This window comes from Octodon degus, unplaced genomic scaffold (genome assembly GCF_000260255.1).
Source record: "Octodon degus isolate 3935 unplaced genomic scaffold, OctDeg1.0 scaffold00130, whole genome shotgun sequence".
In the NCBI taxonomy this organism is placed as follows: domain Eukaryota; kingdom Metazoa; phylum Chordata; class Mammalia; order Rodentia; family Octodontidae; genus Octodon; species Octodon degus.
The window spans coordinates 3700494-3713220 of NW_004524706.1; the positions used below are offsets into that span (position 1 = coordinate 3700494).

The 12727-nt window shown below is 41.5% G+C and overlaps 1 protein-coding gene across 2 annotated transcripts in view; it reads left to right on the forward strand.

Moving 5' to 3' along the window:
* Nucleotides 1-439: 439 nt before the first annotated feature.
* Ago4 (argonaute 4, RISC catalytic component) overlaps nucleotides 440-12727 on the forward strand; it is a 33609-nt gene continuing 21321 nt past the window's right edge. Inside the window, exons 1-10 of one of the 2 annotated variants that reach the window (XM_004641016.2) lie at nucleotides 440-581; nucleotides 3630-3811; nucleotides 3991-4127; nucleotides 4378-4512; nucleotides 6023-6110; nucleotides 8637-8784; nucleotides 9154-9273; nucleotides 9408-9536; nucleotides 9759-9892; nucleotides 11353-11537. In XM_004641016.2, coding sequence (XP_004641073.1) covers nucleotides 477-581; nucleotides 3630-3811; nucleotides 3991-4127; nucleotides 4378-4512; nucleotides 6023-6110; nucleotides 8637-8784; nucleotides 9154-9273; nucleotides 9408-9536; nucleotides 9759-9892; nucleotides 11353-11537 — 1363 coding nt within the window. In that variant the 5' untranslated portion in view covers nucleotides 440-476. The remainder of the gene's footprint in view (nucleotides 582-3629; nucleotides 3812-3990; nucleotides 4128-4377; nucleotides 4513-6022; nucleotides 6111-8636; nucleotides 8785-9153; nucleotides 9274-9407; nucleotides 9537-9758; nucleotides 9893-11352; nucleotides 11538-12727) is intronic. The other variant, XM_023701052.1, reaches the window with a different exon arrangement.

The window sequence follows — 12727 nt, forward strand, 5'->3', positions numbered from 1 at the left end:
TCCCTGGCCCTTCTACCGTTCTTTAGTTTAATTTTTTTAGTTACTTAAGTTAAAGGGCTAGGGAGATAGCTCAGCGGCATAAGCCCCTGTCTGGTAAGTGCAAGGTGCAGAGTTTGATCCCCCAGTACTGGGGAAAAGAAATTACTTAGATTAATTGTAACTTTGATCCTTACATTTTCCAGGTAGTGATATTGAACTGAATTTAGTGGGTTTTGTTTTTTGTGGTACTGGGCATTGAACTCAGGCCCTTTACAATGAACTATATCCCCAGCCCTTTTTATTTTTTCATTTCAAGAGACAGAGTCTTCCTAAGTTATACAGTCTGTGCTTGAACTTTTGATCCTCCTGCCTCAGCCCCTCAAAGTGCTGGGATCACAGGTGTGAATTTAGATGTCTGAGGTATGGTGATACTGTTTACCACTTCTTAATGCTAACTGCCACTGCCTCTATTACTGTGAAGGGAGGTGGTAGATACAATGGTGCGGCACTTCAAGATGCAGATATTTGGTGACCGGCAGCCTGGCTATGATGGCAAAAGAAACATGTACACAGCACACCCACTGCCAATAGGACGTGACAGGGTAAGTGGCAATAGCAAGAAGTACTTAGGTCATGGAGTAGTCATTACATAAAGCAAAAATGTTTCCCTTTCTAGGCATACTTTTGTCCTTAGAGTTGCTTTCCATGGTAATAATAGATTTGCTATTCTGTCCATATTCTGTTGTGTCTTAGATAACTGATAATTGAAAAGGATATGAGCATTAGAATTTAGGTTGTGTCTTCTGTAGGTGTATCTCAAAACCTCACATTAACAGTATACTGTAACAAAATGATACCTCAATCTGAACAATAGAGCTGTTGTAATTCTGACTTGAGAAATCAGATTTATTTATTTATGTATGTATTTTATTTTTTTATTTTTTTTAAACGTTTATTTATTTGTGTGTGTGTGTGTGTGGCCAGCTCAGCCCACCAGGGGGCGGGGCTGGCTGGCATGTGGTGCTGGGGGATCGAACCGTGGTCCCTCTGCTTTGGCCAAGCTTGTTCTAAGTAGGTGCTTTAGACCACTGAGCCATCTCACCAGCCCTATGTATGTATTTTATGTGTTTGGTACAGGGTCTCCCTACACAGCTCGAACTCAGTGATCCTCCTGTTTTCAGCCTCCCTAGCTCTGGGATTGAAGGCTCAGCTCACCTGGGACCAGGGCCGGCACAGCATGTGGTGCTGGGGATCAAACCCCAGTCCCTATGCTTGCCTAAGCAAGCACTTAGTCTGCGGAACTATCTCACCAGCCCAAGAAATCAGATTTATAATATCACAGTACTCTTTTAAATATTTTTTTTGAGGGGGTACCAGCAGTCACCCTCAGGACTTTAGAATTGCCAGGCAGGTGCTGTGTCACTGAGCTCTCTCTCCGGCCCAGCATTTGTATGTAAAATTAAAGAAGCAGGGTTGGGTTTGTAAATCAGTGGTAGATCACTTACCTACCATGCAGAAGGCTGTGGGTTCAATCTCAGTATTGCAAAAGAAGAAAATATTAAATTTAAAAAGGAAAATGTGAATGTATTCCTTATAAACTTATTTATATGATCAGGAAATGCTGTGGCTTCTTACCTCACCCACTTGTTTGCACCAATGCATTTCATTTTATTTTTTAAAGACAACAACTCCAGGTCTGGAGAGATAGCTTAGTGGTATAAGTGCCTGCCTGGCAAGCCCAAGGTCCTGAGTTTGATCCCCAGTACCAAAAGAAAAGAACTAGGTGTTTTATGTGATCTAGCTATCTGTCTGTCTGTCTGTCTGTCTGTCTGTCTGTCTGTCTGTCTGTCTGTCTATCTATCTATCTCACATATGAGCATTAGAATTTGTGAGATATATATGTGTATATATATGCTGATGTATATGTATACACACATATTTATACTTTTTTTTTTTTTTTTCTCTCAGAATGCCTTCAGGGCAGGTTTGGTTGGCTTGAGTTGTGAGGATCGAACCACAGCAACCTGAGCCTGACTCCTTTGTTGAAGCAGCCACTTAAAGAACTGAGCTACAGGGCAGGCCCCCTATACACAAATATATACATCCATTCTATGATTTTTTTTTTTTTTTTTGAGATAGGGTCTCATTATGGAGGCCATAACTCCCTGATAAACTCCCTCTTGTAGCCCAGGGTGGCCTCAGCCTTCCTGCCTTGTTACTTTGCTGCTTCAGCCTCTTGTTGGGTATACTGACATGTGCCACCATGAATTAATCTTTTATTATTTCTTTCTTTTTTGGCAGAACCAGGGATTGAACTCAGGCCTTGCGCTTGCCAGGCAAGCGCTTATTCTACTGAGCCATCTCCCCTGTCCTAATTTTTTATTGTGATAAAATATATATGACATAAAATTTACTATTTTAAACTTTCTTTTTTTCTTCTTTTGCAGTAATGACAATTTAACGCACAGCCTCACACATGCTAAGCAAGTGCTCTACCTCTGAGCTGCATCCTCAGCATTTTTGTTTTGGTTTTGTTCTTTGTTTTTTGAGACAGGGTCTCACTATGTAGTCCAGGCTGGCCTTGAATTCACCCAGGCTGGTCTTGAACTCATGGCAGTACTCCTGCCTCAGCCTCCCAAGTGGTGGGATTGCAGGTGTGTGCCACCATGCCCACTTCCTCTGCCCTTTTTAAAAATTTTATTTTGAGGCAAGGTTTCAGTAAGTTGCCCAGGCTTCACTCAAACCTGATTCTTTTGCCTCCTGAGCAGCTGGGATTCCAGGTGTGTCACCGCAGCTGATTCACACACCCACACATGCACACACACCCACACACACACACACACACCCCGTCCTGGACACTTAGCTTGGCCTTCACGCTGACACATATACCCAGTCATAAAAATAAACTTTTTCAGGTTTTATTTTGATGTAGTGTCTCCCTAAGTCACTATGATGCCCAGGTAGAATTCTAACTTGTGCGCTTCTTGCCTCTGCCTCCCAGGGTGTTGGGATCATAGAAGTATGCCATCATACCCCGATTAACCATTGTTAAGTCTGCAGTTTACTGGCATTAAATAATTTACATTGTTATGCAACTATTACTACCATCTCTAGAACTTTTTCATCATCTCCAACAGGTTCTATTAAGCAATAACTCACCACACCTCACTGCTTCTGGTCCTGGGCAACCATGATTGTTCTTTTTTTTTTTTTTTTTTTGCGGAACCGGGGATTGAACTCAGGCCCTTGCACTTGCCTAGGAAGTGCTTATTCCACTGAGCCATCTCCCCGGCCCCCACGATTGTTCTTATATCTATGATTTTGACTATTCTAAGAAGAATCTTCAGGACCAGCGAGATAGCTCAGTAGAATAAGTGCTTGCCTGGCAAGCGTAGGGTCGTGAGTTCAATCCCTGGTACCACACACACACAAAAAAGAAGAATCTTCAGTATTTGTCCTATTATGTTTGGCTTATTGTTTTATCTGGATCATTTAAATTATTGCCCAACTGATGTATACTTACATTTTCCCAACGTTTTGCAATGACAGAAAATAATAAATATCTTTATGTGTATAGCATATTGAATATCCTTGGGATCTTCTAGCCCTTATAAGCATTTATGTTTGTATCTATGTGTTTTTTTCTGTAGGTTGATATGGAGGTGACCCTTCCAGGTGAGGGTAAAGACCAAACCTTCAAAGTCTCTGTTCAGTGGGTGTCAGTTGTGAGCCTGCAGTTGCTTTTAGAAGCTTTAGCTGGGCACTTAAGTGAAGTCCCAGATGACTCAGTACAAGCGCTCGATGTTATCACAAGACACCTTCCCTCTATGAGGTTAGTACATCTGTTTGAATCCTTTTCCACAAATGTCAGACTTTTTGGTAGGTTATAGTTAGCTACAGAAAGGTTTTACTACTTAAGTTGTAGTTCACACTGCAGTACACAAAGCTGAGGAGGAAAGGAAAGACTCTCCCAGTTTTGATTGTGAAACCTGGCGAACTCTTACTCTTCAGGTACACTCCGGTGGGCCGATCTTTTTTCTCACCTCCTGAAGGCTATTACCACCCTCTGGGAGGGGGCAGAGAAGTTTGGTTTGGCTTTCATCAGTCTGTGAGACCTGCCATGTGGAATATGATGCTGAATATCGATGGTATGCAGACCTTGCTCTACCTATTAGTGCTTGGCTTTTTGTTTGTGGATTTTTTTAGGGGTAGCCCAGACTGCCTTAATGGCAGCCTTAACAGCTGGGGGTTGAACCACAGTCCCCAGCACCTGACTGAGTCTGCCCAAGTAGGGGATTTAAACAACTGAGCTTACCTGTAGGCCCCTGGCTTTTTGTTTATTTGGGGCCCTTTCGTTTTCCTGGAAGTTACATCTTTTTTTTGTTTTCTGTTCGTTAGTATCTGCAACTGCTTTCTACCGGGCTCAGCCTATCATTGAGTTCATGTGTGAGGTTTTAGACATTCAGAACATCAACGAGCAGACCAAACCTCTAACAGATTCTCAGCGTGTCAAGTTTACCAAAGAAATCAGAGGTAGGTATTTGCATGAAGGTAGTGGTGGAGAGACCTGTGGTAGTAACCCGGGCTCTGCAGTTAGGCCTGGCCTCCCTTCCCAGCCTACCTAGCTCTATCAGCAAAACCTTGGTTAAGTTTCTTAGTCACTGTTTTAGTGTTAGTTTATTCAGATTATTCACCTCTGAGGAAAAGGTGATAGCGTATGCCTTGCAGAGCTTATGAGAATCAAATTAATTAACTTTCTAACATAGCACCTGTCATATATCAGGAACTCAGTAAATGCCACCTTTACCATTAAAATGTTTCCCTTTTACTAAGATAACACATTCATTTATTATCCTTTGGTATTCTTTACTTATAGTTGGTTATCTTCTCCCACTATAGTATAAGATCCATGAGGGCTGTCTGCATGCCTGAGACTAGATATCAGAATATAGTTGATGCTTAATAGATATTTATTAATTAGCACATTAAAGTACATTGAATGTAGCCAGGGAGATAGCTCAGTGGCCTAAGTGCCTGCCTGGCAAGCACAAGGTCCTGAGTTCAATTCCCAGTGCTACAAAAAATAAAAATAAATAAATAAACTACACTGATCATCTCAGATTTTCTAGGTTCTAATTTCCTCTACTTAGCTGAGGTTTTAAAAATTTTTGTTTATACACACACAGACACACACAGATAGTTATTTTTTTGGTTTTTTTGTTTACTTTTTTTTTTTTTTTTTTTTTGAGAGGGGATCTCACTGTGTAGCCCAGGCTAGCCTGAAATTCATGGCAATCCTCCTGCCTCAGCCTCCCAAATGCTGGGATTAAGGTGTGCACCACTATCTCCAGCTGTTTTTACCTGTCAGTGATGAAACTATTCCCATATTTTGCAACTTTTAACCTATACAATGCCATAACTTTTTGTTTTTGTTTGTTGTCTTTGTCTTTTTTTTCCCCCCCCTTGCAGAACCGGGGATTGAACTCGGGCCTTTGCACTTGCCAGGGAAGTGCTTATTCCATTGAGCCATCTCCCTGGCCCCGTCTTTGTCTTTTTGAGAAAGGGTTTCACTATGCAGTTCAGGCTGGCCTTGACCTTACTTTGTAGCCCAGGCTGGCCTCAAATTTGCAGTGATCATCCTGCTTCAGCCTCCCAAGTGCACCCCCAGTTTTTAAATTTTTATTTTATTTTTTGGTACTGGGAGTCAAAATCTTTGAGCTTGTCAGGGAGGTGCTGTGCTGCTGAGCTATATCCCCAACTGTGACTCTTGGAAAACAACATTCAAATCTTTTTTTGTTACTATGATTTTATTTATTTATTTATTTTTATATATTTAGTACAGGGTCTACAGGGTCTCACTACATAGATTGGACTTGTGATTCTCCTGTTTTCAGCCTCCTAAGCACTGGGATTACAGGTGCGCACCACCATGCTCAGTTTCAATCTCCATCTCAGCGTGCTTTAGTCTGCTGAGCTATCTGGCCAGCCCGTTACTGTGATTTTAATTACAACTGATATTTTGGATTTCTTTTTTTAACTTCAGGTCTCAAAGTTGAGGTGACCCACTGTGGACAAATGAAACGAAAATACCGAGTTTGTAATGTGACTAGACGGCCAGCCAGTCATCAAACGTATGTTAATCACACTTAAAATAATATGATAATTATGGTAACAAGGGGAGCTGCTAAAATCATGTGCACCGGGTGCCATTGTCCACCCCTGTAATAACAGCAGTCTCAAGCCTGAGCAAGGCAGATGTTGTACTGCAGTTGTCAATTTTTTGAATCTTTTTCTCTCCCCACGACTGAGGTTGGAACCCAGGGAGTAATGAAGTGCATCCAAGGCCTTTTTATTTTGTGACAGAATCTTAATAAGTTCTTCAAACTTTTCGTCCTCCTGCTTCAGCCTCCCAAGTAGCTGGGAGTGTGCCACCATACCTGGTTAGAATTTTTCCTAACAACATAAAAGCTTTTTTAAAAAGTTTAAAATATTTTTGATTTATTTGTTTGTTTGCTTTTGTTTTCATTTTGAGCTGGGATCTCACTGTATTGAGGCCAACTTCCAACTCCTGGGCTCGAGCTGTTCTCCCACCTCCTGAGTAGGTAGGACTGTAGACATCTGCCACCTTACCAAGCTGATTCAGTTATTTGTTCCAATTTTAGTATTTGTGCTGCTGAAGTGAGCACTGATCCGGATATTTGCAAAACACATTTTCTGCCTATATCCCAATCTACGTTTAAACTTAGTGAGCTAAACTGAGGTCCACTTTTACTTAATGAAAGAGAGTCATGATCAACAGCATTTATTATTCAGTTTTAGTTCTGAGTACCTATCCGACAGGTCTGGGGAGCTCTAGAAGTCCTGCCAGGCTGTCATGGGAAGGCACTGCTTTGCATGTCTGTGTGGATAGATTGCTCTCCCTCCCTTGGTAGCTGGCTGTCACTTCTTCCAGCTGCCAGTGAGTAGGGATTGCCTCCAACATACTCCTCTCCACTTCTCCAGTCTCATTCTTTGTTTTGCTTTGTCTTGGTCCTGGGAATCGATCACAGGACCTTGTATTTGCCATGCAGGTGCTGCCCCGCTGTGCTCTTTCCCTGGCTCCAGTCTCATTCTTCTAATCATCCAGCTTCTATTCCACTAAGTACCAGGCCTAGATAAGTTAATATATATGAAAGTGCTTAAAATTACCATAAAAGACCAGAGGTAGTGGTGCACACCTATAACCCCAGCACTTGGGAGGGCCACTGAGAGTTTGAGGCCAGCCTGGGCTCCCTAATGAGTTCAAGCTTAGCCTGAACTACATAGTGAGATTTTTGTCTTAGGAAAAAAAGCCACTATTAAAAAATTACCATATATGTAAGTTTTATGCTTATAATCAACACTATTAAACTTATGTTTACCATAAACATAACTATTGGCTGTCTTAACTAAGTGGGGTTAAATAATGACTAAACTTCATTTTGTTACTCAGGAGCCCCCTTTCCCATATATTCTGTCTGACTTTGTTGCACATATGTGGTTCTTAGTTTTCAGACTTAAGTGTGTATCAAAATCATTTGTTGTAGAAAATGGAAAGTTTCAGCCAGGAGTGATGCACACACCTGTGCAGTAATCCTAGCTCTCAGGAGGCTGTGGCAGGAGCATCTGCAGTGAGTGTGAGACAGCCCAGGCCACACAGTGAGAGTCTCTTTCAAAAAACTAAAACAGGGGCTGGTGAGATGGCTCAGTGGTCTAAAGCACCTACTTAGAACAACCTTAGCAAAGCACAGGGACCGCGGTTCAATCCCCCAGCACCACATGCCAGCCAGCCCCGCCCCCTGGTGGGCTGAGCTGGCCACACACATACACACGCACAAATAAATAAATAAATAAAAAACTAAACTAAAACAAAATCTGTTTCCCTTTTATTATTAAATTATTCATATAATCATGTCAGGTAGGCTTACATATCTATACAATCTTTGTTCAAAGACTTAGGGCATATAAATTTAAATAGAACATAGATAATCCTCACTACATTGTTACTTTGTGTATCTATTAAGAAAGCAAGATTCAAGCAGGGTGTGATGGTGCCTGCCTATGATCCCAGAACTGGGGAGGCTGAGGCAGAAGGATCACTGCAAATTTGAGGCCAACCTGGGCTACAAAGTGAGTTCAAGGCCAGCCTGAGCTGTGTAGTGAGACCCTGTCTCAAAAAAGAAAAAAAGAAGAGAGACAGAGACAGAAAGAGAGAGAGAAAAAAAAGAGAGAGAGAGAGAGAGGAGAAAGAGATTGAGATTGAGTTTATCATTTGTATTTGAGATAATTTACACCCCTGAAAGAACCAAATAAAGGGATGTTCTTTCTTTCTTCTTTTTTTTTTCATTACACAGCTCAGATTCCTAGTGATCCTCCTGTTTTCAGCCTCCCCAGCACTGGGATTACAGGCATGCGCCACCATGCCGAGTCTTGGGTCTGGGTGGCTGGCTCAGTGCACCTGGGGGTGGGGCTGGTGCTTCGTGTGGTCCCTTCGCTTGCCTAGGTGCTTAGACTGCTGAATTATCTCACCGGCCCTCCCACTTGTTTTTAAATGACTACTGAAGGTAAACATTATAGGCTTTGTTTACTTGTTTAAAAAAAAAAATCTCATATTTCTAAGAAGACATTTTTTCCTATAGTTTTCCTTTGCAGCTAGAAAATGGGCAAGCTATGGAATGCACAGTAGCTCAATATTTTAAGCAGAAGTATAGTCTGCAGCTGAAATACCCCCACCTTCCCTGTCTCCAAGTGGGACAAGAACAAAAGCATACCTATTTACCACTTGAGGTAAGCTAAATTTCCTTTGTCAATCTTCCAATCTCTTAAATTAGTTTTTTTTTTTTAAGTAGAGTTCTAATCTAGAATAGAATTTAATTTTTCTTAAAATACTGTGAGCACGTAATTTCACCACACAACAATTTTTCTTTTTCCTATTTTTGGAACTAGAAATCAAACTCAGGACCTTGCCCTTGCCAGGCAGGCCCTGTATATGGGATATAGATCATTGATGTAGCATGATCTGAATTTGATTCCAGTACTCAAAAATAAAAATAAAAATGAAACAATTCTGGAACTGGAGAATGTATGAGCTTGATAGATGCTTACAATATAGGAGCCTCGCACTACACAAACTGACTTCTTCCTTGTTCTTGGCAGGTCTGTAATATAGTGGCAGGACAACGATGTATAAAGAAGCTCACAGACAATCAGACGTCCACAATGATCAAAGCCACAGCAAGATCTGCTCCTGACAGGCAGGAAGAAATCAGTAGACTGGTCAGTAGGGAATGGTCTTCAAGATTAGCCAGCTCTAAGACAAAGATTAAAAAAAAAAAAAAAAGAATAGAGAATTCCTGATGGGATGCAGTCACTCTTTGGTTTTTATATATGCAGGCTTTCCTATTCTTTAGGTGAAGAGTAACAGCATGGTGGGTGGACCTGACCCATACCTTAAAGAATTTGGGATTGTTGTCCACAATGAAATGACAGAACTCACAGGCAGGGTACTTCCAGCACCAATGCTGCAATACGGAGGCCGGGTAAGCTTTCTGTTTATCTCAGCACACTGTGAGTCGGAAGATTAGAACCCAGAGTCTTTCTGCTATACTGTATTGAGTTTACCTGTACTCGTCTTGTTACTGCTTTTTAGTCTTCTGAATCGTACCAACTAGAATTTTGTTTATTCCCTTCTCAACATTAAGATGGCCTTAGATTGTAATGTCTTTTCTCTTTACTTTTGTTTCTTTTTGTTTTTTTTAAAGAATAAAACAGTAGCCACACCCAACCAGGGTGTCTGGGACATGCGAGGAAAGCAGTTTTATGCTGGCATTGAAATTAAAGTTTGGGCAGTTGCTTGTTTTGCGCCTCAGAAACAATGTAGGGAAGATTTACTAAAGTGAGTATCTTCGTATTTCCAGCTTAGTAATATCCCTCCCAGATATGAAAATTCCATCTTTATGTTGATGTGCTGTGTATACTGGCGCTAAATCCCCAACTCCCATAGTGATACCATCTGGCTATATGCAAAAGCTATTGCATCATAGTAAATTGAGCACTTGGAAATTACATTAAAAATCTTATTCAGCTTCTGTATATTTAGAGCAGATCTTTGTAACAAGGGTGAAGCCATTCTACTTGGCAAATTCTTGAGTTTTCAAGTGAGAGCTTCCTTTGGTATTCATTGTATCTTTTCAGCTAAGATACAAGCTAGGTTTTTAAAAATAACACAGGTAGCCAGGCATGGTAACACATGCTTGTAATCTCAGCACTTGGGAGGCTGAGGCAGGAGGATCACTTGAGTTCAAGGCCAGCCTGGGCTACATAGTGAGTCTAGGGCAGTCTGAACTACATAATGAGACCCAGTGTGCCTACCCCCTTATCCCCCCAAAAAGAATAGAACACTGACAAAGAGTATTGGTTCATATCTTATAGATGCAGCTACCTATGTAAAGGAAGTTAATGAGTAATGAAAAATTAAGAAAATGAAGCTATGATGAATCCTATAAGATATTGGAAAATACACAAAAGAAGTTATTGAAGCAACTTTTTTTTTTTTTTTTTTTTTGGAACCGGGGATTGAACTCAGGTCCTTGAGCTTGCCAGGGAAGCATTAATTCCACTGAGCCATCTCCCTGGCCCCTTGAAGCAACTTCTTAAATCCAATTTTTTTTTTTTTTTGGTACCATGCATCAAATTCAGGACCTTGCATTTGCCAGGCAGGTGCTGTGCTGCTGAGCTATCTCCCCAGCCCTTAATTCCAAAATTAAAGACCCAAATTAATTTCAACTTTTAAGTGATTTCTTCTGATGTTGTTTTTGTTTTTTGGGGCGGAACTGGGGACGCACTTGCCAGGGAAGTGCTTAATCCACTGAGCCATCTCCCCGGCCCTGATATTGTTATTGTACCAAATCAAGTTTGATTACAACTCCCGTTACAGTGATTTTGCCATAGCATGTTTCTGTGTTCTCGGTTCAACGCAAGTTGACCCAACTCCTTGTACTAGCCTTTCCAAAAGGAATGTTACCTGAAATTTTGACAGTCTTTTCTTCACTCCAGAATTGCTGATTTGAATATTTTTTAAAAAATCTTTGAAGAGGAATGAGATCTAGCCCTGAGGCTCAACTGAGCCACACTATATTTACTTAAAAATTCAAAGTGATTATTTGATCATTTATGAATACAGATTTTTCTCTGTTGTAATTGTAGTGATACAACTGCCAGTTTATTGCAGCAACCAGTGAAGGATGTTTTGCTTATAATTTTGGTTAAGAATTTGCAGAACTGAAAGAAATATTTTAGAAGGTTATGAATGTACCCTGAAGTGAAAGTTCTGTGCCGCTGGTTCTCCCTTACCAGGAGTTTCACTGACCAGCTGCGTAAAATCTCCAAGGACGCAGGGATGCCCATCCAGGGCCAGCCGTGCTTCTGCAAGTACGCACAAGGCGCAGACAGCGTGGAGCCCATGTTTAAGCATCTGAAGATGACATATGTGGGCCTACAGCTCATAGTGGTCATCTTGCCTGGAAAGACACCAGTGTATGGTATGGACCTTTTAATGCCAAATGAGGAATGATTTCAAGGGGTAGTTGTGGCAGTTGGGTTAAACTAGATAGTAGCATTAAATCAGATAATGCAATCACAAACACCCTCCAAGTAATAGCAGTTAAAAGCAACCAAGACTGTGGTTGGAGGTATAGCTTGGTGCAGGAAGGGCAGCTGGAGAAGGTGGAGGTGCTGTCCACAGGGGTGAGCATTGCTTGGGGGAGAGGGTGTCCTGGGGTTTGGGCATATGAAAGGACTAGTGCATGAGAAGCACCTAATACCATTTACAGTATAGAATATGTGCTCTGTAAATGTTAATGTGTGAGGCTTTAGTCCCTTGCTCTTAATGATTAGAAGACTATTTAACTTGGTGGTTGAATATTTGCCCAACATTTATAAAGCCCTTGGTTCCATCTCCAACACTACACACACACACACACACAACCCAAGTATATACATAACACAACAATAAATGAAGTAAAGATTTACTTCTACCTCCTGCTGTATGTCCATAGAATTTAGGTGGTACCCAGTACCCAGTTTGGCCAAGCAGCTCCTGTTTAGAATGTTGCTGGCCCCTAACTTTTTTTCTCTGCATCTCCTTGGCCACAACCAGCTGGATGGCCTTACCCAAGCTGTGGAGAGGATACTAGGGAGTGGGGCTAGGGTCAGGAAAAGCATTACCATCCTGCCATAATCCAGGAATCTGGAAGAACTGGAATGTTTGGTGAAAACCACTTAGGATATCAGAATGGAGATAAGCAGAGGCGTTTGCCACTTCTAGAAAAGAGTCTGCTTACTTTGTATCCATTACAAGAAGAATGACACAAAATTCTTTTGGTTATCACCGAAGTGTAAGCTGTGAGAGCTGTAGATGCTCCCTTTATAAAATGTCTTCAGTTCTCTGTATTTGCTTCTTCTGTTACCTTCTTGTTTGTCCCTAGTGTTTAGAGAAAAATAAAAGTAAACTTCAAAAGATTGGCATGTGTGCTGAGAGGGGGGCCAGGGGAGTTATTTCCTTTGCCAGAACAGGTCGTGTGGGGGAAGGAACCTTAAGGGACTGGGCATGTGGAGGCAGGGAAAGTGAAAGAAGAAAGGAAGCGGCTGGCTTTGAGGCCTGCAGGAGGGACACTGCAGAAGGTGGAGGTGCTGTCCACTTACAGTATAGAGTATGTGCTCTGTACTTGTT